Consider the following 26,664-nt stretch of genomic DNA (forward strand, 5'->3'; position numbering starts at 1 on the left):
TCACCGAGACCATCTCCGTAGGTTGCTCTGTAGACTGGTAATCGCGAGTTCACTACGCGGACTGGTAACACACTAGCGTGTCTAGGTTGAGAATTGTGCACGATCATTTTATTTAATTATTGTTTCTCTAACTAAATTTATTAGTCGCTGTAGTAACCATCCGCAAGTTCATCAATGAGTCCCCGGTAAACGCCAATATCCATAATACCACGCTGAAATAGTCTCTGACAGATATCTGCGGCCTCGTTTATAATTTCCGGAGAGTTGTTTCCGGCACGTCTTCCTCCGATGAGAACTTCTAGCCGAGACACATCGTTGATGACGCTATCAGGACAGATGTGGTTATTATATCCGTGACCGGTGTAACCTTTTCCCATTTTCTTTAGTTTTTCTCTTGTTCTAACAAATTCATTAAATACAAATTCTCTCCTTTTTTCTGCCTTTTCTAATTTAGTGTAAGCATGCTTATCACTCATTCCCTTTAATTTTTTTATTTCCTCGTTTAAATTTTTTAATTCATTTTTTAATTCATCTAGTTCCTCTTTCAGTATTTCCTCTTCTGATATATCGGGGGGAATGGGCGACGAAACAGGAGTGGAAAAATCATTATCGTCATCGGGAGCGCTAGCGCCCATTTGTTCAGGTGATAAAAATTCAGGCACTGGATCGGGCAGTGTCATTGCGGGGTCTGTTTTTAGAGCTGGTGGTTTCTTCGCCTGTATTCTTGCCTGCCTTTTCATTTCCATTTCCCGTATTTTTGCCTTCCTTTCTTCCTCCTTTGCCTTCATTCGTTTGTCTCTTAGTTCCTTATTAACCCCAATTACGCCAGTTTTTATAAAATTATAGGTATCATCAGTGCTAGATATTCGAGGAATGTCTCGGTTTACTTTATAAACATAATCCCGCCACTCACCCTGGGTCATACCCAAGTCAGCTCCTGGTTTTAGAAAATCCTGCCGGTTAGGATAATTTACGACAATCCAAGTAGAAAATTTCCTAAGCTCATCTACGTTAGTAAGCGGAATATTTTTTATTTCAGTAATACCATCTTCGGTAAATTTATCAATAAACGTTTTCTTAGCAACTGTCACTACTCCGGCGGCACCTGGATCAACTACAACACCTGCATCTGCCTCTTGCTGTTTAAGTTCTTCTATTGCTTGAAGTAACCCTCGTTTTGTTTTGGTAGGGTCAGCAGGATCAGTTTTTCCCATAATTGCAGTTTTAACTTCACCAGTAGCTGCTGTAATAGGCTTAAATAATTCCTCCGCAGATGTTGCAAACTCAACTCGCGATTCTTGTCTTGCTCGTAATTTTTCTTTAACGGAATCATGGACCGGAATAAATTTTTTAATCGCGGCTAGTCGTTGTCGTGCCAATCTAGTTGTGAGTGCTTCTCCGATATTTGCCATTATTTGATAACCTGCGATTTAATTATCGGGCACGGATTTGTGACAATAAATTTACACGACCCGCGTACACGATACCGCGTCGGCCTTGATACACTATTTGCGACATAAAAATGTTTTCTTGGAAACTCATTTCGTAGAGCAGCAGAGGGGGCTGGACCGACCATGGATTTTTCAATGACGACCCCGCCACGGAAACTGTTTCAGATTTATTGAAGTAAACCAAGTTGCCAGCAGAAATTCAACGAGTTTGTCCCTGGCAACTCTTCAAGTTTTCGGGGGACATTTTTTTTTTGTTTTGTATTCTGAATAGAAGGGTTTATTTCGTCAAAATCGAAGAATAGTTTCATAAAGGGTTTTTGTTTAAAAAGTTAGTTTCGGTCTGTCCGTCCCCTCTGCTGCTGCATTTTATGTTCGAATACAAGAGGGCACATTGCATTTATGATGAATACACTTAAACCCAACTAAACAGAGAACTAAACCACAATTTTTGCTTGATGAAAAATTATTTAATTTATATTTATTAAATTAATGTTTCCAGCAGGTGTTAGTTACATTTTCATTGACCAAAATTTTGTTGAATATCGTTATTTACGGTGTACTAAGAAGGTCAGTTGGAAAGAACATGTAACAAAATATATGACTTCTCATTAAAAGTAAATAATTTTATAATATTGATTAAAATTTCCAGGTCCAATCTACCATTTTCACAGATAAAAAGAGTGATATATCAATGTTTCATTTACCAGTTTTGATCACAATTTTCTTAAAGTTCGACAAATAGAGCTAATATTTTTTGTATTTTCTAGTTTAAAAAATGGTGTGCACGCCTGACCCTGTGTTATAAGTGGGTTTGCGAGTTATCATGGCACGAGTTAACAAGGGAGTGGTGTACATTTAAAAAGAATTCTTTTTTTTGTGAAAACATCATGTTGTTACTATTTTCCATTCAGGAATAAAAAGATTTTCAAGTTGGCCACCATTTACATTTAGGAACAACTAAATATTAGAAGCAAATTCTTCGTGAAACCCATGCCAATATGATCATCTTTTCAGAGGAAGTAGTTGTAAGAGGGTTTTCAAAATAGCAACCATGTTGGAAATATGCAAGGTCTGACTGGTATTAATCTCACTTAGGACAAACTAGACTAAAAAAGAGAAGTATTTTAATGAAAACCCTACATGGTTATGGCTATCTATTCAGGAAAGCAGCTATAAGAAAATTTTCATGATGGCCACTACAGAATCCAGAACTGATGTCAGACTGGCAGGTTTTTCATATAGGACCAACTATGCATCATAAGAAGATTTTTAGTAAATTTTTTTATACAAAATTCACTACAGCCATCATTTAGTTCAAGTAGCTACAAGAGTTTCAATACAACAATTATGCTGGACATATTGTATTCAAGTTCAACATTATATTTCAGTATAAACCAACCAGGCAAAATAAGTCTTTGGTGAAAACTCCATGTAAGTTGTGGCTAGGTATCAACTAGGTATCATAATAAGCCTTATATGAGAACCCTTTGTTGTTATGACCATCTGTTTAGATCAAGTAGTTATGGACCAATGCTAGTGAACACTTTTTCCAATGAGATGATGTCATCTCAAAACAATGCAATCAATATAATAAAACTATATATATAGAAGCATTGTTTAATTACAGCATTTTAGAGACTTAAAATCTGAATGAATTAGCAAAGATATAAATATCAAATTTGGGTTGTAATGCTTTTTGTAAACACTACACAGCTAAAATGTATTTGCTTTATACATGCACACAGGAGCTGTCAAACCAAAAATAATAGTAATCCTGTGCGACTGAGTAATATTCAAATAAATTTCTAAACATAATATCATTCCAGTAATTTAATTTTAATAATACCATAGGTCAATCTTTTCACCTGTAAGTTTGACATCAAACATATAACAAAGCATTCATAAAATGGTAGCTACAAATTTAAAAGTTTAACCATATATACAATTATCTAGAACTGCCCTTCTGGGTCATCAGTATTTATTTTATAATCTTTTATCACTTAATTTTGAATGAATAAAATTTGAGCAAGGACTAGTTTTCTCTCAGATTTCAAAAAATTTGCATGCACTATTATTTTATAGTAAATATACTTGAACTATTTTGCAATGCTTATCATAAATGCCACAGAATGTCAATTATAGTCAAGTACCTATAATTACAGCACTGTATTTATAATCACAGTCATTACCTATAATTACATAATGTATCTATAATTACAGTATTTTTCATATAATTTTACAGTACAGCACCTATACTTACAGTACAGTACCTATAATTATACTTGTGTACCAATAATTATGGTACAGTATATATAAATACAGTACAATACCTATAAATACGGGGCCCCAAGTGGCCAAGTGGTCTAAAGCGCTCACTGTTACAGATCACTGCCATCTCACCTTTGTGTGGGTTTAAGTCTGGGGCTCGGCCAATGTGGGTATGTGAAAAAGCTTGACAGTAGCTTCTCATGGGTCAGTGGTTCTTTCCAGGGTTTTCCTGGATTCTTCCTTCACCATTTATACTGGCTGCCATGTATAACCTATCTTGTGCTGAAAAATGGCATTAAACCCTTCAACAACAATAAACTATAAATACAGTAGCATACCCATAATTACAGTACCATACCTATAATTATAGTATAGTATCTATAAGTACAATACCTATAATTACAGTCATGTATCAATAATTACAGTACAGTACCTATAATTACAGTACAGTATCTATAATCAAAGTACTGTACCTGTAATTAGAGTCCTGCACCTGTAATTACAGTACAATACATATAATTACAATACTGTACCTATAATTACAGTACAGTACATACTTATATATATTTAATTTGCATTGCTTGTTTGTTAGTTTTTTTTAATTAGTTCATTACATGCTCCTGTAATGTAATATTTTATATGTCCAAAACTGAGTTAATTTTCTGCTTGACCTGAAGTGACTTTTTCCTTTTTTCCTGTAAACAACTAACACATAGCTACATTATTCTCTACGTGTATGGGTTTAAAATCAAAATTATTATTAACAGAAGTAAATATGTTTATCTGGGTCAAGGTTTGGGTTTTGGAATTTCCTTAGTGTAATTGACATAGTGCTGGTTTCTAATAATAACTAATATTTTTATTTTGTAATCATCAGGATCATTTTATAAGGTTATTTTCCATTAGGTAATAGTTTGGTTTTTTTTAATAGAAAATTCTAACTGTGCAAGAGGTCAAGTAGAGAACTATATATTCTTGTAACTGAGAGGAATTTTCATTTGTGCTTTTAAGTTCTAGTACAATCAAGTTGTACTGTAAATTGTGTCCAGTATTATTTTGGGCTGGAATCTATTTTCTTCTCTGGAAACACAAAAGTGCTATGATAAAATTCTTGGATAGAGACATTCACTCTCCAAGCTACCACAGATACATCACCTTCAGTTGTGGGTTTAATTTGGACTTTTATTTAATTCTATTCAGGACTTTAAATTATGACGACTTGTGTCTGTGATTCTAGGCTTATTCAGGGATTTAATTCGCAATACTGTATGTTCTTCTTTTTTCATTTTCACTTTGTATTCAAGGGAAATAAATTATCTGTTGAATTTTACAAAGCTTGTTGCTTTTCACTCTTTTCTGTTGCTTATTTTAAGAGTACAGACTTGTAACAACATTTAATTACAATACTGTACCTTTAATTACAGTACAGTATCTAATTCTAATCCTGTACCTATATTTACAACACTGTGCCTATAATTACAGTACAGTACCTATAAGTTCACTTCGTAGCTGGAGACAAGTGACAAGGATTTCCAATGCTTCCTTGGCTATGTTGCAATCCTTGGTGGATATGACCTGCTGCTGTACACAGACTCCACCATGGAGACTCTGAGTATCACTCTCACTCCCAGTACTCCCAGTGCTGCCTGCAATATGATTAATTACACTACTTTAAAAATAAATATTATCTAATGGTCAAGAAAGTACTCTGATCCCTGTGTAATCTGCAATAGACATTCACTCCCAGTACTCTGAGTATTCCATGGAATGTAATATATAGAATTTTATATTCATATTCATTAAAAATACAATTAAGAATTGAATATAATAATATATAGCATTTGCTGTTTGCATTTTGTATCACAAAAGTGTAATAAATCTAATATCTAACAAATATGAATCAACATTTCGTCAAATAGCATAGAGTTTGCATAGCTTAAGAAATTTGCTATACAAAGTTGCTAGGTGCTAGTTTATACTAAATCACAATGTAACATTACATACATAGTTCAATGATATGGTACTAATAAATGTTGATTTAAGAGTAACATATTTTCTTCATGTTTTACAGACCTGAGGCAAAATAATGTATCATAATTGTTTCAGACATACACATTATTCTTCAAAAAGGTTGCAAATTTGTCACAAAAATAATCTGAATGGGATAGATATATCTGATAATAACCCAGACCCTATACTATCCAGGACTACTCTGATAATAACCTTAACCCTATACTAACATGTACTTTGATAATAACCATAACTCTATACTAACATGTACTCTGATAATAACCATAACTCTATACTAACATGTACTCTGATAATAACCTTAACCCTATACTAACATGTACTCTGATAATAACCTTAACCCTATACTAACATGTACTCTGATAATAACCTTAACACTATACTAACATTTACTCTGATAATAACCCTAACTCTATACTAACATGTACTCTGATAATAACCTTAACCCTATACCAACATGTACTCTGATAATAACCTTAACCCTTTACTAACATGTACTCTAATAATAACCTTAACCCTATACTAACATGTACTCTGATAATAACCGTAACCCTATTCTAACATGTACTCTGATAATAACCTTAACCTATACTAACATGTAATCTGATAATAACCTTAACCCTTTACTAACATGTACTCTAATAATAACCTTAACCTATACTAACATGTAATCTGATAATAACCTTAACCCTATACTAACATGTACTCTGATAATAACCTTAACCCTATACTACATGTACTCTGATAACAACCCTAACCATATACTAGCCTGTACTACTTTGCCGACTCCTTTTTCCACAGCTATAGACAACCGTATTCTCCCTAACAGGCTGAGCAAAACTAAGGAGATGGAGTTTTCCTGCTGCTGCTGCCCATGCTACTCTCATAAAACATGATACAGTCTCTGTGAAATCATGCACTCCCATTGTCTGTAAGAAGAAAATAATTTAACTTATTTCCATATAAATTTCTTAAATGTAAGGAGTAACTGTGAAGATGTGCTTTTCATCTGCTGCCACCCGATTCACCATGATGGCCATGGTCTCTGTAGTCATATACACACTACCATTTTGTGTTCCAGTCATTAATTTATGAAACAACAGTCTTGTGTGGGAGAATTTGAGGATGTTGATGATCTTTGTGCTATCACAAATTGTGTGGTAAGATGGACACAGACAAGAAACTATTATGCCCATTCTAAACATATAGTGGAACAAGTCTTGAAAGACACCTCATCTGCCAAAAAATAATGGCTTGGTTTCTCATAACAATTCACTAGGGAACCCTGGTGGCTGAGTGGTCTAAGGAGCTTGTCTTTTCTGATACTCACATATCTCACCTCTGTTCGCATTGGTAAAAGTCTCAGGCTAGGCTAATGTGGGTAAATAATTAAGCTTCCTGTGGGTTGGTGGTTCTTCCCAGTGCATTCCTGAGTTCTTCCTCCACCAGATATACTGGATGCCATATATAGCTTGTCATGTGCTGAAAAATGGCACTATACCAATAAAAACAAACAAGCAAACAAGTCATTATGTTATATAATCAGTAAATCTATGCACTGAGGTTCTGGTTTCTGAAGACAGGTGGTCTCTCACAGCAGTGGTCTTTCAAGACATGTTTTACTGTATAAGAGAATTTTGTTGAAGATTGTCAAAAATATAATTTTCTATTGTATTACATGACCAATTTCATTATAATATCACAATGCCATCAAAGTTTTAAATGTTAGCAATGCCTAGTGGCAACAACACTTCAAGAAATACTGTAATAACCTGCATATAGGGAGTGAAATATACATGCATGTATATGGTAAACACTATTCATACAATCCGTCCAATTCAGTCTCAATGTCTGAATCTGAATCAGCCAGTTATGGGATAAATCTGAATGTGTACAGTGCAGGGCCAGTTATGGGATAAATCTGAATGTGTATAGTGCAGGACTGGTTATGGCATAAATTTGTACTGAAAGAGAGAGAGCCAACTAGAAAGTTAGTAGTATTGTTAAAGAGCTGTCTTGAAGCTCTCCACTGATTGTGTGCACACAACTGTCACTCAGATGATTCCAGTCCAACTATTATTTGAAACTAGTTTTTTTTTACAATGTTTATACTTTCAAAATTTGGAAAAGATCTGGCTTTAATCTAGCATTTTTGTCTTAATGGTTTTAAAAATATATTTGGTGATAGAGCCAGCACTAACCCCTCAATTACTTTAGAGAGATATGTCAAACAAATCCTACAATGCCTGTCTTGGAGCGCTGGTGGACCCAGGTCAGTTAACATTTTGGTGACGCATATTGCTTCTCTGATTTTGTAGTCTACAGATATAAATCTTGCTGCCTGGTATTGAACCTTCTCGATTCTATCAACATCCTTATTGTAGTACAGATCCCAGACAACACAATCATATTCTAACACTGATCTAACTAGATAGTCAGTTTGTCTACATGTCTGCAGACAGTGTATGAGGTTTCTTTTTAGAAATGCTAGTGTAGTGTTTGCTTTCTTGGTTTAGCGCATTATCAATGAATTGCTCAAATGAGATGACATTACTATTTTCTATGATCTTCTGTTTGTTTACTTTGTCGATTAATTGTTAGCTGGTATAGTCTACATGTTTTGAGTTAGCAAAAACTAGGAAGTATCAATGTCGGCCCAAGGCATCCTTGATAATCTGATTAATGACTATTTCTAGTTAACTGTTTAAGAGTAGACTGTACAATACATACTCAATGCGTTTATAGCCCCTGTTGTTTAATTTGCATACACCACTGCATTTAAGTTTGGTTTTCTCTTCTTTATTTCTTTGGCACATACACATGTTGACTGCCATGTCATGTGGTCTGTCTCAGTAATATTTAAGAGTGCTGCAAAATACAAAACTGACTGGGGTAATATAATCGCAATGTAGCAATGTGTAAAATTTCAAGTTGGTAATTTCTATAAATAATCATTGTGAAAATTGACTAACTATACACAGGCAATACTAGCTCATGCTTGTTGGAATATTCCAACAAAAATTGTGGGTTTTGTGCGTTTTCTTAGAACTTGGTTTTGTGGGTTTTGTTGGATTCGTTGGTTTCGTGGGCTCTGTTGGTTGTGGGTTTTGTTAGTATATAAGGCATTGTGGGGTGCTTGTGGGGGGATCAGTCAGCTAGAAGCAATCAAGCTTGGCACATCACAGTTATTGTGAGTTTTATATTTATTTTTTATTTTTATTTTGTTTTGTTTTGTTTAGTTTATTATAGAGTTATGGAACTTTAGACAATATTTTGGACAGAAATTTTTTATTTTAGAGTTCATTTAAGACAAAAAAATATTTATTTAAGGAATTTTTCTTTCTTTTCTCTCTTCTAAATTATATGCATTCAAGTCATTTCTAATTTATTTTTACAAGCAAACTTGATATTGTTTTATCATTTGTTATTTGAAACTCAGTTATATGGTCAAGTGAGTGTTGTCCTCACAGACCAATACTTTTATTTATTTATTTATTTATTTAGTTTTATGAAGATAAAGGTATACAGAGAAGTTTCTTTACACTATAAATATATAGTTCCTTTTCTTAAATTATAGATCCAAAATGTTCTTAGGGAAATAGAATGTCCAAGTCATTGTGAGCATTTTCCTCACCGACTTGACATTCTAAATTCAATTCAACAATACTAGATGAATCTAGCAATCTATAAAAAAATGTTATTTATGTTTCTATTTTATAATTTACTAGTTGTCTACATCATTGTAAGTGTTTTCCTCACTGACTTGACAATCAATTTAATTCCATTTATATCAATTCAATTCAAATAAGTATTATGCTATAGTTGAAGTGTCAAGTCAAGCAAGTGTTTTCCTTGCAGATGTTTACATTTCACAATTACAATCAAGTCATATTTTCTTCTTCTATAGTAAACTTTATTGCAACTAAATCCAAATATGGTAAATCTTATTAATTTTTAATCATCAAAAGAAGTAATAATATAATGAACTAACAGTATAATGCTAATGTGCACCCTAACCTTGTGTGAAATTATCATATACCATACCATACTGTACCTCAAGACAATTATAGTATAGTGCTAATGTATACCCTGACCTTGTGTGAAATTACCATATACCATACTGTACCTCAAGACAATTATAGTATAGTGCTAATGTATACCATGACCATGTGTGAAATTATCATATACCATACTGTACCTCAAGACAATTATAGTATAGTGCTAATGTATACCACGACCTTGTGTGAAATTATCATATACCATACTGTACCTCAAGACAATTATAGTATAGTGCTAATGTGCACCCTGGCCTTGTGTGAAATTACCATATACCATACTGTACCTCAAGACAATTATAGTATAGTGCTAATGTATACCCTGGCCTTGTGCGAAATTACCATATACCATACTGTACCTCAAGACAATGATAGTATAGTGCTAATGTATACCCTGACCTTGTGTGAAATTACCATATACCATACTGTACCTCAAGACAATTATAGTATAGTGCTAATGTATACCACAACCTTGTGTGAAATTATCATATACCATACTGTACCTCAAGACAATTATAGTATTGTGCTAATGTATACCCTGACCTTGTGTGAAATTACCATACACCATACTGTACCTCAAGACAATGATAGTATAGTGCTAATGTATACCCTGACCTTGTGTGAAATTACCATATACCATACTGTACCTCAAGACAATTATAGTATAGTGCTAATGTATACCACGACCTTGTGTGAAATTATCATATACCATACTGTACCTCAAGACAATTATAGTATAGTGCTAATGTATACCCTAACCTTGTGTGAAATTACCATACACCATACTGTACCTCAAGACAATTATAGTATAGTGCTAATGTATACCATGACCTTGTGTGAAATTATCATATACCATACTGTACCTCAAGACAATTATAGTATAGTGCTAATGTATACCACGACCTTGTGTGAAATTATCATATACCATACTGTATAATCAAGTCATATTTTCTTCTTCTATAGTAAACTTTATTTCAACTAAATCCAAATATGGTAAATCTTATTAATTTTCAATCATCAATAAAAGTAATAATATAATGAATGAATAGTGTAGTGATAATGTGTACCCTGACCTTGTGTGAAATAATTATATAATATACTGTACTTCAAAACAATTATAGTATAGTGTTAATGTATACCCTGACCTTGTGTGAAATTATCATACACCATACTGTACCTCAAGACAATTATAGTATAGTGCTAATGTGTACCCTAACCTTGTGTGAGATTGTTATATACCAAACTGTACCTCAAAACAATGATAGTATTCTGGCATTGTATACAAACAACAAGACTGTCATGGTTGTGAACTCTGACTTTATTAAATGTTTCTTAATAAATGAATCATCTTGTGTTATGGTTGAAAAGAAATCAAGAGTTCAAGTTTACTCCATTCTCCCCTCCTTATTCAGTTCACAAGAAGCATACTCATCCCTGGTGCCGTACTCCAAAGTAGTATTATCAGGACCTAGCTTGCCCATTACAACACTAAGTAAATAAAGTCTTGTCATGTGAAATTCATGTTTCACTTTTATCTTTTAATTCAGTTTCAGTGTAATCATAAACGTTATGTGCCCTCTTGTACTCAAACATGAAAAATGTCAATCAACTGTCGCAGCAATGCCGGGAAGCATTTGTGTATTTAGAACCTAAATAAGTGCCCACTGTGTTTTTATCTCTGGTTTGCATTAAGTGTTTGTTGCATTTGTACAATCAGTGAAATGTAGACCTATTTGTACTAGACATTAATTCTTTTGTATCCAATCAAGCAAATTAAAAGGCATGCAAATTCTATCTGCATAAGAGCTAGAGCTCATTTCAAACTGAGCAATCGAACACTATTTAAACATTATTATGTAATATAATTAAATTATCTACAGATAACATTAATCAGTGGTTTATCCCAGTCATTCACAAATGTGATCAAGGATGGCAGTTAAGTCAAGCAAAATGTATGTTTTCATAGGTTTCATTATGTAGAGTCATTTCCAAAGTTTACAGTGAACTTAAAATTCCTAAACTGGCACTCAGATATTTGCTCAAGGAGAAGCAGACATTTTGCTATTGCTTGCAATAATATTATACTAACTGAACAATAAAAATAGGAGTTTCAACAGTATTGTTCTACAAATAAATCTCTTTTTTTAATTAAAAAAATAAGAATCCTGCTGTTTTTCTGAATCAACAATAACACCAATATCATATTTACCATACATCATATACAAAAGGATAAAAACTGGTCTTCGTTTTTTTAATTACATTTATTTTTATATAGCCGACAATTTTCATGTCTTGGCCCCTTTTCACTTCAAATCTCAAAGATATCCTATGTTTTGCAAAGGTTCTTCTGTCTGCATGCAGTTCAAACTGGTCTGCTCTAGATCAAAGGGCAACAAGTCTAAAATCTGTATAAAAATTAAAGTTACAAAACTGGTATTTTTGGCCTAAGATAAAATCTGATTTCAGATATTATGTTTATTCCACTTTATTTTTAAACATGACTAGAAAGTCTATATAATTCGGTATCATTAAAGGACTACATCTTTCTCCTTTTCTGTAATACCTCAAATTTTAATGTATAAAGATGCCAATGGGTACCCAGGTACTTGCCCATTGACAATAACCAAGGTAATACAATAGACAACCAGTGCCTGTTAAAAAAAGTTTCCACTTTCAGATTGATACACAGAATAACAATTACACTAATATCAGTGTTGCAGTTCGAGGCTCGAGTCATGTGCACATTTATTCATCATTACATGGGCTTGTACCATTGGTTACAATTTACCTGTCATACATATACTATATACTGTAATAATACAAGGGAGGACACTTCTCTCCTTTCTCAAGCAACCAATCTGAGAATTAATGCTGATATTTGAAGCTAGATTTTGCATAATATAATAAATTTGGTATCAATGCTTAGCTCAGGCATTCAACCATGTATGCCTGTCCAAAGTCTGGCTGCTATCATGCCTTCAATGAATGCCAGACCATTTTCCCATGCTACCCCTCAACACTGCCATGATCGCTCCCACTTAAGTGCAAGTGCAACTCGCTGAATGGAATACTGCCCTCTCATTGGCCAAAGGAAAATGACATACTAAACAAATTTACAACTTATTTTTGTATTATCATATAGTACATATATGACTGATCGTAAAATTGGAAACGAGCTGAGCCACTGTGTTCATCGTTAGACTTCCATCTACTTTCCTTATTTTCTTTTTATAGTATCCACATCAAACAGTTACAAGAAAATAGAAAAGTTTCTTGAATGGGAAACCACGTGTCGCAAATTCATTCTATTTTGATACCACATACTTAGCGGACCAGTCTAAATTGATAATAAATGGTGCTAGATATCATAATAAAAGGACTGATGGATGTTACATGACTGAAAAATGTTAGAGGAGAGGGAATTTTGTTAAACTTAAAAACATGCTGCATCTGAAAAAGGACAAATCAACAGCAATTTAAAATTTATGAAATACGAATTTGAAAGTGATGTAATACAAGTCAATTTTTTGTAGAAATTATGACTATTCACAAAAGTTACTGTAGACATGCAGACTAGTTAAAGTAAGTGTTATGTACAAACAATTTATGAATTTCTTTTGTGTCTATATTTTTGTACTAACTTCTAATACACATAGACTTAGTCGATCTGTGACAAAAATTTTAACTGCAGATCCCGGTAACAAAATTAAATGTACGTTTTTCATACAGTTTTTGGTAATTATGGCCTGAAATGTTGAAGGGATATTTATTGTTGAGACAGTCTGCAATGGTGATGGGATATTTATTGTTGAGACACTCTGAAACAGTGAAGGGACATTTATTGCTGAGACACAGTTTGAGCTGGTAGAAGGGATTATATTTATTCTTGACACATAATCTGAACTGCTAAAATGGATATTTATTGTTGACACACAGTTTCAGCTGGTAAAAGGGATACCTGATGTTAACATGGTGGTAAAGGGATATCTGCAAAAATGACCACACAAAAAACAGCCTAAAATTATACATTTTTCTTGTTCCCTTATAACACACTTGACAAAGTTTGAACATCAGATATTGTTGAAATGTAATTTTGAATACCTCCCATAGACAGCAATGACGTATACATAACACTGATGCCCTCAACTGATTTTAATGGATGTGACTGCCAGAAATCTTTAAAATTTATAAATCAGATAATTTTCTGGAATATGGTGTAAAAAGTGTATCAACAAATGTACATTACTGACCTCTACAGCATGCCTGCCAGCTTTCCTATTTTCTGCAGCCCAGGAATCTGTTATGCTGATACTGGGTACAGAGTGGGGAGTGGCTCCTGCTGCTGGTGCTGAGGCTGAGAATGGAGTCTTGGGTTCTTCTGTGATGGATGGAGTATAGGTCACATCCCCTGTCACTGTCTGACCACATAAAAGAAACCTGGAAAAACCAGAAACCTTTTCTACTGAGACTGATTTACCTCCATACAGAGGATAACAAGTTGCTGACACAAAGCCATATAATTGGTGTTAAAATGCTCCTTGAATAAATTATTACTTACCAAAATTAATCCAAATATAAACTGATCATACTTTACCACAATGCCCTTGCAGACTTGTGACATATTTTGTTCCTGACAATGATACTAATTCTCAATAAACATCTACATAAAACTGAGAAAAAAAATTATATCATGAGTGTCGAGTAGGGATGAAACAATACAACCTGCCATGTAAAATATGATTCATGATACAAATCCTATGATATATGATATATTATCTATATACATATCAAATTTCATGGTCTTTTAATCTACAGAAGTTGTCAATGGTAAGGTGGTGCTATATTTTATGTACTGACATATTGTTTGTATTTCTAGTCAGCAGATCACAGACATACACTTCATGCATTCATACACCATTCTCATCTTTGACAATGTATAAAAAGTAGTTCCAAACAGACTAACAGTTAGGTTTCAATGATTTGTATTCAACCTTTCAGACCATTTCAGGCTGCTCCATTTGATCAGGTGCAGGACTCATCTTGGTCACACCCTTTGTTTTGCACAGAATGAATGTTTTAAAACATCTTATTACCAATTTCATGTCTCTACTTAAATTTATAAGTCAATACAGTGCTATCTTCAAAACAAAAGAAATAATTCAATCTCCTTGTGGAAAGGAAATCTTATCTAGAACAAGTTTCAATGTGGGAGTGGAGATGACAAACAACCAAATCTTTCATGTTCTACTTCTGCAGATGCAAAACACGGACTTTTTTCACATACACTAATTTCTGCCAGTGAAAAAAGAAATTGTTGACAACACCTATTCCGATACTACAAATTAAAAAGGTGATTATAACTTGCACATTTCAGAATCTGGCCCCTTGCCGATTCTGTACTAATTTTTTAAAAAATCCTGTAGCATGTTCAGTATCAGAATTAAGGGAGACATGACAAACTTGTTCCCCGCATTTAAATATCATTTAATAGCCATTTTTGTGCAAAGTTTGCTTTGTATCTAAATGGACCTAGTTTGTGCAAAGTTCCCCTGTTGCATTGTATCTAAATGGACCTAGTTTGTGCAAAGTTTCCCTGTTGCATTGTATCTAAATGGACCTAGTTTGTGCAAAGTTTCCCTGTTGCATTGCATCTAAATGGACCTAGTTTGTGCAAAGTTTCCCTGTTGCTTTGCATCTAAATCAAAACCTAATTTGTTTGCCAACATTTACAGTGTGTTACACAGTGAATACACAGAGTTCTGGAATTTTTTCATTATGCTGATCCATGTTATTAGTGGCTGAATGGATAAAATAATCAGAATGGAATTTGTGGGGTTGGGACTTTGGGGTACATTTAAAGCAGTGCTAGGTTGGTGGCAACTGCTCTAACCTCTGCAGCCAGAGTGTATAAATGTTCATTGAGCTGGGGTTATTTCCCTATATGCTGAGTGAATAACCTCATTACTCCAGGACATGATATTCTCTTCCGATTAATATTCCCGTCCTTCTATGACAGTTCTGTGGGTACTAATGTATCACCTGAAAGCTCAGACTGGGTCTTGTAGGTGGCCTTTAGATGATGTGTCCAGAGGAGACAGAGGGTTTGTGACAAAAGTTTAGCTACCCACTATAGAGAGATGGTTCTCAGCAATGAAAGAGAATGTCGTCGTGAATAAGACTGACTTGTCTTGTCTGAATATGCATGTAAATCGGGTCTGCTGGTACAGCATGTATTTTGAGAGTTCTGCCTGCAGTTGCTAATGCCATGAGGATGCAGGTCCTGTAGGAAAGGAGCGCCAAAGCTGCCACTGAAGATGGTTCAAAAGGTGTCTTATCCAACCAGGTTTATACCCAAGATAGGTTCCCCTTTGGTCGTAGGGTTAATGTTTTTGGCCATGTAAACACAAAGTTGGTGAGTAGGTCGGATAAGTCCTGGGTTTGTCCAATATCCTCTCTCCAATGATGATGAAAAGTGTGAGCGATTGTGGAGTGTTAACCTTGGATTGTACTCGTTGCTAACTTGCTCTCTTTGAAGAGCCAGAGGAGGAAGTTAGCTATCTGCATTATCAATGCCTGAAGAGGTAAGATATGTGCGTTTGCTCCATTGATTTCAGATACTTTTGGAGTGGAGGGCCATTGCGCCTGAGTGATTTACTCCATTAGTGGTTGCGAAAATGTTGAAGTTTGAAGACCTGTTTGAGATGATCTAGATGTGCACATTTGGGGCTCCGCACAAGGATGAAACAACTACCATTGCGGTTATATGAGCAGATGAAGGAAAACCCGAATTTTGCAAGATGCAAGATTGATGGAGTGGTTAATCCACAACTCTTCCTGATGGAGTGGTGTGATGAAGATAAGGCTACAGGCTGACTGCCTTGGTTTCTGTATCACTTTGGAATGAGAGGTGTTGGGAGAATTGGTGTATGAGTTCATGTTGGTCCAATCCAATGATAGTGTCCAGAGCCCAAGCTGTTGGGTCCAGGATGTGAGAGACAAAGGATGTGGTTTTTGGCATTCCCTATTGTTACAAACAGCCCACCAATGGTCGGTCCCATTGGGTACAGATCTGACTGAGAACCAAGGGATGGAGAGACCATTAATTCTGTGCTAGTAGATTGTGCTGTAACGAAGGGTTGGTCAGTGCATTTAAGAGTCCTGGGATATGGTGAACCTGTATCGCTTGTTGATGACAACACTACTTCAAAAGGTCCTACACCATGATGCAAATATCTGGGGATTTGGGTCCTCCTTGTTGTTGAATATAAATCACCACTGCAAGATTGAGTTCCTCCTTGTTATTTGAGTTAAGTCCCACATCATGATGCAAAGGTCTGGGGATTGGGGTCCTCCTTGTTGCTACAGATAAATAAACTTTGTAGGATTGAGATAATCCTTGTTGTTTAGATATGTCACCACTGTAGAGTTGTCAGACAGAATGAGAACTCCCTTGCCATCTAAATATTCTTGCCCCCAATGAAAGGCTTTCACAATGGCCATCATCTCCAAAATTATTGATATGAAGAAGTCATTCCTAGGGAATGCATGCACCACTGGTGTCCTGAAATGACGGTAGTGGGCAGGCTCTCCAGCCTTTCATACTTGCATCAATACAGACTGTAATCTTGAGCAGGTGGATGCAGAGATGCATACCAGCCATGAGCCCAGTTAGGTTGCTCCCAATTCTGCCGATGGTGCCTCAACTGGGTGCAGATGTTGAGAGGATGGTCCAATGGGCAAACAAAATGAGTCCATTCGTGTAGATAAAAAAAAAAACAGTAGAAATGCAGTAGGAGACCTAGGACCATGATGTCCGCTGCCACGTTGAGCAATTCTTTGTGGATAGAATTCCTTGAAAGTAAGGTGCTACTATGGGTTGTTTCAGTGCCTGATCCTAAGGGAGACAAAATATGGTGGCAATGTATTGAAGTCCATACCTAGGTGAACGAATTGTTGAAATGCTACTAGGTTGGATTTTTCCTTGTTGATGAAAGTCCAGATTGGTAACAAAGGCTATCATGACTGGTTAGAACTAACTCGCTGATGTTTATGTTATCCAGGTAATTTGATGTTGCTGCCACAGAAATGGTCCAGACATGTGCCATTACTGGATTCGTCAGGTAAGGGAAGACCCCAGGGCTGATCTTGAGCCTCAACTGTGATGCTGTGAATTGATATACGATGTTGTAGGTGAACTGCAGAAATGTCCTGAAAGTCTTATGAATAGAGACATGAAGATATGTGCCATTTAACCCACAGTGATGGCAAAGTCTCCCTCATAGATATTTTTCAAACTGCACTGTGGCATTTCCAGTGGGAACCAAGTGGCATGGATAAATGGATTGAATGTGCTTTAGGCTGATGAACATACATAGAGAGTCGTTTCCCACTGGGACCAAGAAAAAGATGTGGAACAAATGATAGAACCATCTTGGTGCTATGTCCACATGGTATGCAACTGTTGGGGCTTTGATAGGATGACTTTCAGAGGTTCATGTCCTATGAGTGTCCCTTGAGTCCTTTTGTTGATTCCCCCTACTATAACTGTATCGATGCTATGGTTGTGGAAGGAAGGGAATTGTGTCTCCTTGATGGCTTGTTAGCGTACTTCATCCATCAGGACATTAAACATCAAGTAGAAGATAAAGGCCATGCACTTAGCTTGAGACTGACTCCCATGCATGCCCTGAGGTATTCCAAGTGGAAGAAGATAAGCTATAAGCCATGCATGCCCTGAGGTATTCTGAGTGGGAGAGGATAAGCTATAAGCCATGCATGCCCTGAGGTATTCTGAGTGGGAGAGGATAAGCTATAAACCATGCATGCCCTGAGGTATTCTGAGTAGGAGACGATAAGCTAAAAGCCATGCATGCCCTGAGGTATTCTGAGTGGGAGAGGATAAGCTATAAGCCATGCATGCCCTGAGGTATTCTGAGCGGGACAGGATAAGCTATAAGCCATGCATGCCCTGAGGTATTCAGAGTGGGAGAGGATAAGCTATGTGCTGTCAGTTTGAAGATAGCCAGAGAGAACAAAGTCCAACAACAAAGTGACAGTAATGATATTACTCACCAACTGTGCAGTGTCAACAAAGGCCATCCACTCCATACATATGAGTGTGGCTATGCCATCCCAAAAATGGCGAAATCACTGTCAATGCAGGGGTTCTGAATTAAAAACTGTTTGGACTACAAATGTTAGAACTGCCGACAAACTGATGATATAGGTGGGCCAGAAAGTATGTAACTCTCCCAGACTACGAACATAACTAAAGTCAGAAACTTCTGTTCGTTGTAAGATCAACAGATGCTGGAGCACTGGTGCATGTTGTTGATGAAGTCGTCGGAGGACAAAACCCCGGGGGTAGAAAAATGTCCTCAGTGGAGGTTCAGAAGGAAGAATCCTCCCTCATGTAGGGTAGAATAGATGATGGTACTAACAGAATAAGTAATATCATCTTGGTTGTGTGGAGTGAGGCTAAGGTTTCCTGTAATGCATGAGACTTACCTGGGGAGGAGAGACAAGGTCTGTTGCTCACTAAACTCATAGAAAGCTCTGATTTAGAAACCACGACTTCAAGACAGTCGCTGAGTAAAGAGGCTCTTCTACTGACAAAGTGTAGAGAAATTGTGAAGTGACATCTGAATGAATATCACAAGGTGGTATGAGTTAAAATGGTCCCTGCACGTATGCAAAAGTCAGGTTCGACGTACTGGAAGCCCAGGCTGTTATTGATTGAGCCTGTAATATTGATCCTTCATGATCCCTAGTATATGGCCTAGGCTGGTCACAATGGAAATAGGCCATCAGTGTGAGGAGGATATCATTAGGATCATCAGTTGGGACAGGTTATGGCATATTTTATTAACGTAATTTGTCTGTATGTCTACTGAATGAGAGGGAGCTGTTTGTTCGCTCTGTCCCATTCTGTAGGAGGAATCATTGTACATCAGATTACTACACACGGTGCTGGCAAGTTTTCAGTAATTACATTGTGATACTTTTATTATAATTCTGTGCCTTATCATTTTTTAATTGTCTGTGTGTGATAAATTTGTTTACTTTTCATTATTTATTTTTATTTTTCCTATGTATATGTTGTATGTCTTCTTCTTTTTCTTCTGGTGATTCATTTAGTCATCATCAAATCTGATTAAAGTACAATAACAAACGGAGATGTAACTTTGACATTTCTCCCATATACCCACAACAAGTATTACAGTTACCTTAAAAAGGTGATAGCAGATGATTTCAGTTATAATGCTTACCTGTAGGTAAGGTCATTTACAGCCTGTACAGGTAGATTCACTGAAGCATGGTGTTCCAAGGCTAAACTTGCTAAGAAAAAAGAACTCACTTTTATATACAAGAAGGGACAGAATTATACATATATAAAGAGTTCTTCTGAGCATAAAGACATATGCACATGTAAATAATGTAGCCGAACCTAACTTATGAAGTCACATAGGCTACAAGTGCAAGCGATTAAGTCCTCCATAAATATGATCTCAAGATTTTGCATATGAAAGACATGACTCAATTGTCGCCTATAGAAACATGCATGTGCAGTAGGTGACCTGTACTTGTCTAACCAGAACGAAAGAAATACAGAAATGCACCAGAGTGTCTACATTACACACAAAAAACCTTTGCATAAAAGAGAACTGAAGCACCATTATACAGACGTACACAGTAGGTGCGACAAAATCCATTATAAGGCAATAGTTGTAGGGATAAAGACCCAGAGCCTGCTTGTACAAGTAAATACATTAAAGTTGGCGCCTGGATGCTACGAAAGCCTTGGATAGAAACTCGCCAATATGTACCCGTTTGTAAAGAAATTACACATACATAGGAGCTATATGAGCACTAGAGACTTGCACATACAAAATAAATATAGCACAAACTGTGAAGTCGCTTTGGCTTCATGTGCATGTACCTAAATGTGTGACGATGACAAAGTGTGGCAACTTGTAAAGGCAGAACTTTGTTGTTATAGAAAGAGAGAAAAAGCTGGAAATATAGATGGGAGTATACTTCCATTAGAAGTGAAAAACTCATCCAACTTGTAGTGGTATATCTTCCAAGCAGCTTCTGGCTTTTGTGAGCTCTCTCATGACGAGAGAGTGCTTCTTGGCATGATCAGAAGTAATAACTGGGATATTCTTACACTCTGCTACAAAGGCTTATATGCAAGGGGAGATCACTCTGCCTGACTTCCCCATAGGTCAGCAGACAACTTTTAGCTCCATTTAGCTAAATGTAGTATCTAGGAGGGCTGGATTTGCAAGACAGTGGTAGTTCTCCTAGGGTATTATGATGGAGTAACATATTCGAAGGATAAACACTGGAATGTCAACACTGCACCTTAACACTGATGAGGATAACACTAGAAATGAGATATCTATGTCTTGCTATTAACAGGAAATCAAATCTGCTTTAATAGACAATACTGATACAAGTCCCTGTTCAGTCTGTTAAACTGTACCTTGCCAGCTGAAGGCAAATGGAATAGCATCCCTGTCTAATCTCATAGATTGTGTCCTGTGGTAGTGCTTCAGGCTGTAGCACATTGACCACAACTGACAAGCCCCCTGCATTCAGGAACTCCTCAAAAAATGTCTGAGTACTGGACCGAGTCACAGTGTCTTGGGATGTTGGCACAAGTTTACTGCTTAAGACCTGAAATAAATGAGAATAAACATGCATTTAGCATGAATCCTGACCTAATTGATACCTGAATTTAACAGACTGTAGTTCACTGTTGACAACTTTTCATGGTGATACTCCTAACTTAATATCCTAATGCTGTTCATGAAAACAATATAGTACACTGCCTTACTGCGACACCACCTTATAAGTATACTAGGATACATGTAACTGTATTACCACTAAATGAAACTGGATCCATGAATATCCTTGTCTTATACCAACAGCTATGCTATAACGAAATGCCTTATAATGTGCTGTATGTATTATATATGTATTATTTTCAGTCAATTTATCATGTACACACATATGTATTATTTTGAGTCAATTTATCACGTACAGGCATATGTATTATTTTGAGTCAATTTATCACGTGCAGACATGTATCATTTTGAGTCAATTTATCATGTACAGACATATTTATTATTTTGAGTCAATTTATCATGTACAGACATCAATTATTTTCAGTAAATAGGCATCTGTTTATAATGAACAGACACTGTATTATTTTCAATAAAAAGACATCTGTTTATAATGGAAAAATTGAGTTGGTCACTCACCTGTCTGCTGTATTCAAATTTTGCCCTACTTGCACTAATCTTGTTAGTCTTGTTACAAAGTTAACTCCAGCATTAAACAACAAGAATAAGAGAGAGAAAGAAATGTGGATGAAAAACAAGATTAAACAGCATTTTCTTGAAGGTAATTGGTTATAAGCCCTAGTATAGAAGTTCCATGTATGGGGTAAAATAACCAATTTATTAAATGTTTATTCACAGTGTACAAGTATATGAAATTTGTATATGTCAATGAAACATACATTTTTAACAATATGTGCATCTTCCTATCTTTTCAACTGTATTACATACAAATTGTAAATACATGTATACAGCATATACAAAATTTGTCACTTGTGTAGAATCAATCCTTGTGCATCTTTCCATGATCAAAAGGGCAAATCATAAACAAAGTAGATATTTTTTTTAATTTGCTTTTGTCTCTTTGTGTACTCAATGAATAATATTATTGCTTTTTCAATCTTAAACATTTCTCTTTTCAGCATCGAGCTTTTAAAAAAGGAGCAAATATTCCTATACCCCAGCTTAAATATTACTGTGTGATAAATGATCAAGAATTTTCACTCAAAGTAACAGCTGTGTACGAAGAGCAAATACTTAATAATGATGCTTGAGCTCACCTCCATGTTGTAGAGAACTCTAAATGCTGACATGTCTGGTGCAGAGGCATCAAACAGGTTGCTGAGGACTTCCTGCGGAGACTGAGGAGGGCTTGGAGAGGGGGCAATTTTTCTGGGACTTGCTCTTGGACTCAGATCCTCATTGGATGATGAATGTTTCAAGACCTATCAAAGTGGAAATGTTATCCTACTATGAAACCTACATAGTAACAGACTCCGGCAAAAATTGATTTAGTCTGGAATTTCATCTCAACTAAATATGGATTGAATTTTCTCAAACATTCAATAAGAAATTGCCACTAACATGGCCACTGTCCTCTGCCATCTGCCAAAAGTCAATCATACTTGGCAAAGTATGACAAATTGTAATTTATTTATTTCCTGAAATTGATATAAACAAATGTTTTACTAATATACATCTTTGCTAGCCAAGGATCATTGATCCACTAAATTTCACACAAACTACTGGTAACTGATATGGCATCTAACACATTCCTCTATCAGAAAGAAAATGATCCTAACAGATTTCTTGTGACACATACCTATGATGACAGTTGGAAATAATTACAGCAGACTTCACAGTCAATAAAACACATTACAAATAAAATTCTCCAATTTAACATTGCACACACAGGTTTTTCTTTTGAGTAAAGACATGTGGACATTAAAGACGTCAGCAAACTGAATCCCAAACAAGTTACATAATTAGTTCTCTCATTGGTCAATTGATTTCCTTTGTACCAGCATTAACTCTATCATCCACAAGAAGCAACTTGTTCAAAACACTGATCTAGCAACATGTGGCAAGGGTCAATGTGGAATGAAGTGAATCAACCACCCTTTGCTACTGTCCATGGCTAATATTCCAGTTGGCTGGAATGCGATGAAGCCAGGAATACCAAAATCGGTCAAAAGGATGATAAGAATCTTGAACGAAACAAAGCTATCTCAACACTTTCTTCAATATTAATATATTTTTTATTCATTTAGTTAAAGAAGTATCCTTCAACTTTACCCAACTGCAGCATTCCCGGCTTCCATCATATTCCAGCTAAATGAAATGTAGGCCAACGAAACTTCAAACAGGTCCATTTCTTTTGTCCGAATTTGAATTTATTTGAGAAAAGACATTAGAGTAAGTAAAGTCTGACTAAAACATTATGACTTTACTTTGTTGAAAAGCACTGTTATTGGCTGCCAGTTGTGTAAGATTTTCTGAAAAATGGACTTTCATTATGATGTTAGTCAACATCAAAACACATTATACAGCACTGATATTTAGGCAGTATGACCTAGATGCCAAAAACATAAATATCAGCATCGAGGTCTTACATGTAGGACCAGGTGAGAACAAGCAAAATCTCCATCTTCTGATCAGTTCAGTCAACAAATAGTATCACTTCAGACTCCTGATAGGGTCCTGGACATTCCCTTGGGACAAATGGGACAAAGACAGTGGTTTCAAGACAAAGAACTAGCCCCCACCACCAACAAATGAGCGGGAACCTGTTCTCTCAATGAAAGCAGGATCTGTCATGAGAGAAAATGAACCTATCTGGTGGAACAACAGATTATTTAAAGTCAACCGTGTAGATAGTTTGGGTCGACTGACAAGATATGTGTCATACTGATTCTTCCTGTCGTAATTAAAGTCACTAAGAGCCAAGTCTTGTATAAGAGATAAGTCATAGAGTCTCTGGATAGTGGTTCAACGGGTGTCTCAAACTACCATGTCAAAATCAAAACAAGATTCCATTTTTGTACAAAGGGTCAAGGGTCTTGGTTGCAACAAGTCAAAATTCGCAAGAAGGTTGGGGAAGTATTTATTCTAGCCAAAACCCTGTCTTCCATGAGGACAAAATATATCTGAGATTATAAAATAGTAGCCCCTGAGTGTGATGGGAACTAACGTCTTATTTAAAGATTATAGGAAGTTATCTATATATGGTATTGAGGCTTTGAAGGGAATGATTTGTTTCTGCTGTACAATTTTCAGATGCTTTTTTTTATTTTAAGAAATAACTGCTATAAGTGGTTTGGGGAGAGGTTCTTCCATCAGTCAAGACAGGGCCTCATATTGTCCAAAACTATGATGCTGGGGTCTGGTAGGCAAAATGTTAGCAGCCACTGAGACTGGAGGGTGATCTATTAAAGTCTCATCAGCTAGCAGCATAAAGTGCGAGGGTTCACTGCTGCACTGACAGGACCCAAGAGGTAAAGACATTCACAGACAAAGAATAAACTCTCTAAGTTATGAACCTCAAGCGACCTTCTAAAAATATTGCTGATATGGGTTTAACGCCATTTTTCAGCACATGACAGGCTATAAATGGCAGTATGTATATTTGGTGGAGGAAGAACCCAGAAAAACTCTGACATACCCACATTGGCTGAAACTATGTGGACATAGGTGAGATGTCAGTGATCTATCAAGAAAAGCGCTTTAGACAACTCAGCCACACAGGGTCCTCTGAAAAAATGTAATGAATAATGGTCATGGAATGAGATAATCCTTATTGACAAGGAATCCAACATTAAAAGTGAAACTGAGGATTTCATGTCATGCTAGGTGTTATATGCTTCTGGCTTATAAGGTCTCCCTCCAAAACAGCATTGGAAACTGATCTTGGGGTTAGTGTTACTATACTCTGGTGACTCAAAGTTTTGGTTGATATAGCTTTGATTTAGAAAAGGCCTGAAGTAAGATTCTGGTGATGTTTTGTAAAGCACACTTTTCATGAGAGTGTTTATTTCTAGCAAAAGCCATGGGTATACAGAGCAGGGCCTCTCCCTTTCTGGATTAAACGCTGGTAGGATAAGAACTGACCTTCCCAATTCACTAGAAACCTAGCTGAAAGGGAAGGGGGAGGTTGATTACTGCCCTTCATCAGTGATAACTAATCATGTGTTTGTGTAGGATGTTAATGACACAGCTGATTGTCTTTTTGAATTCCCATGACTGAACATTAAGGTCAAATGGGAGCACATAGAATCGATATGCAGTTTCTTAGAAGCCAAACTGATGAACCTGCATAAAGCCAGGTAAAAATATGCATCAGTTAAATCTCAACTGGCAGAAAATTCAGCCCTTTGCCAGAAAGCCTTACTGATCACACTATCACCATTCTGTACTGTAGCACTGCTGTACTTATTCAGCCAGCTGAAATCTCTGACCAGACTATTCTTCCTATTTGTTTTGGGTACTAGAAAAACCCGTGAATATAACCCTAGACAGTTTAGCTTGCAAAATCCCTCAACCTCACACATGTATAGTAGAGAGTAGATCACTTTTGATAAAATTCTCAACTTATCTGGATCAGATGGAATGTCCATGAAGGAAAGTGAAAATTAAAGAGGAGAAAGACAGATACATGAGTCCAAAACCCCTTGGAAACGACTTTGATCACCCATTCATATTGTGGAAAAGGGTTCATTCAAGCCAACCATAAAGTAAGGATTCTGGTGCCTAAAGGCAGGTTGTCAGGGTGGCAGATCACTGGTCATTGTTGTGAGGCTTGGGGAAAAAAAACAGATCATCAAGGGTTGATATTGTACTCCATTCACCCAGACTCATTAAGCCCGAGGGCCAAACTCGGACATGTGAGAGGACTACTGGGATCCCACAGAACTGGTGGACAATCTCCTGTCCACTCCAAGCCTGTATTGAAGAGACATGATTTAAGGGATAGAAATTCCCCGAAACCAGCAATGTTTTCTGTCCTATTCTCTGAATTACTGACTCTAACAGTGTCTGGGTGAGTGCGGCATTGGCATCTCCAATTCAAGATGGCCAGTTGTAACTGGTTGCATGATCTTTTCTTGGGGGACTATCATAGTGTCCCACACAAAACTAGTATCTGACAACATCCTTAAATGAAGACTCAAAATGTTGTTTTGGTCAACATTAACATTATCTTCTCTCTCTACTTTTCAAAGTCTTTTTCAGAACTGTGGA

At 36.1% G+C, this 26,664-nt stretch overlaps 1 protein-coding gene across 5 annotated transcripts in view; it reads right to left on the reverse strand.

Moving 5' to 3' along the window:
- Nucleotides 1–26,664, reverse strand: part of LOC149806871 (ubiquitin carboxyl-terminal hydrolase 24-like) — a 311,591-nt gene that overhangs the window by 164,032 nt on the left and 120,895 nt on the right. For 4 of the 5 annotated variants that reach the window (XM_089959015.1, XM_089959005.1, XM_089958996.1 and 1 more), the window contains exons 29-33: nt 22,710–22,874; nt 21,291–21,484; nt 14,053–14,239; nt 6,517–6,676; nt 5,210–5,365 (exon numbers count right to left, since the gene is read on the reverse strand). In XM_089959015.1, the coding sequence (XP_089815141.1) occupies nt 5,210–5,365; nt 6,517–6,676; nt 14,053–14,239; nt 21,291–21,484; nt 22,710–22,874 (862 nt within the window). Of the gene's footprint in view, nt 1–5,209; nt 5,366–6,512; nt 6,677–14,052; nt 14,240–21,290; nt 21,485–22,709; nt 22,875–26,664 lie in introns of all 5 variants that reach the window. The other variant, XM_089958987.1, reaches the window with a different exon arrangement.

Source organism: Sinohyriopsis cumingii, chromosome 1 (genome assembly GCF_028554795.1).
Source record: "Sinohyriopsis cumingii isolate HCF-2022 chromosome 1, ASM2855479v2, whole genome shotgun sequence".
NCBI classification, from domain to species: Eukaryota; Metazoa; Mollusca; class Bivalvia; order Unionida; family Unionidae; genus Sinohyriopsis; species Sinohyriopsis cumingii.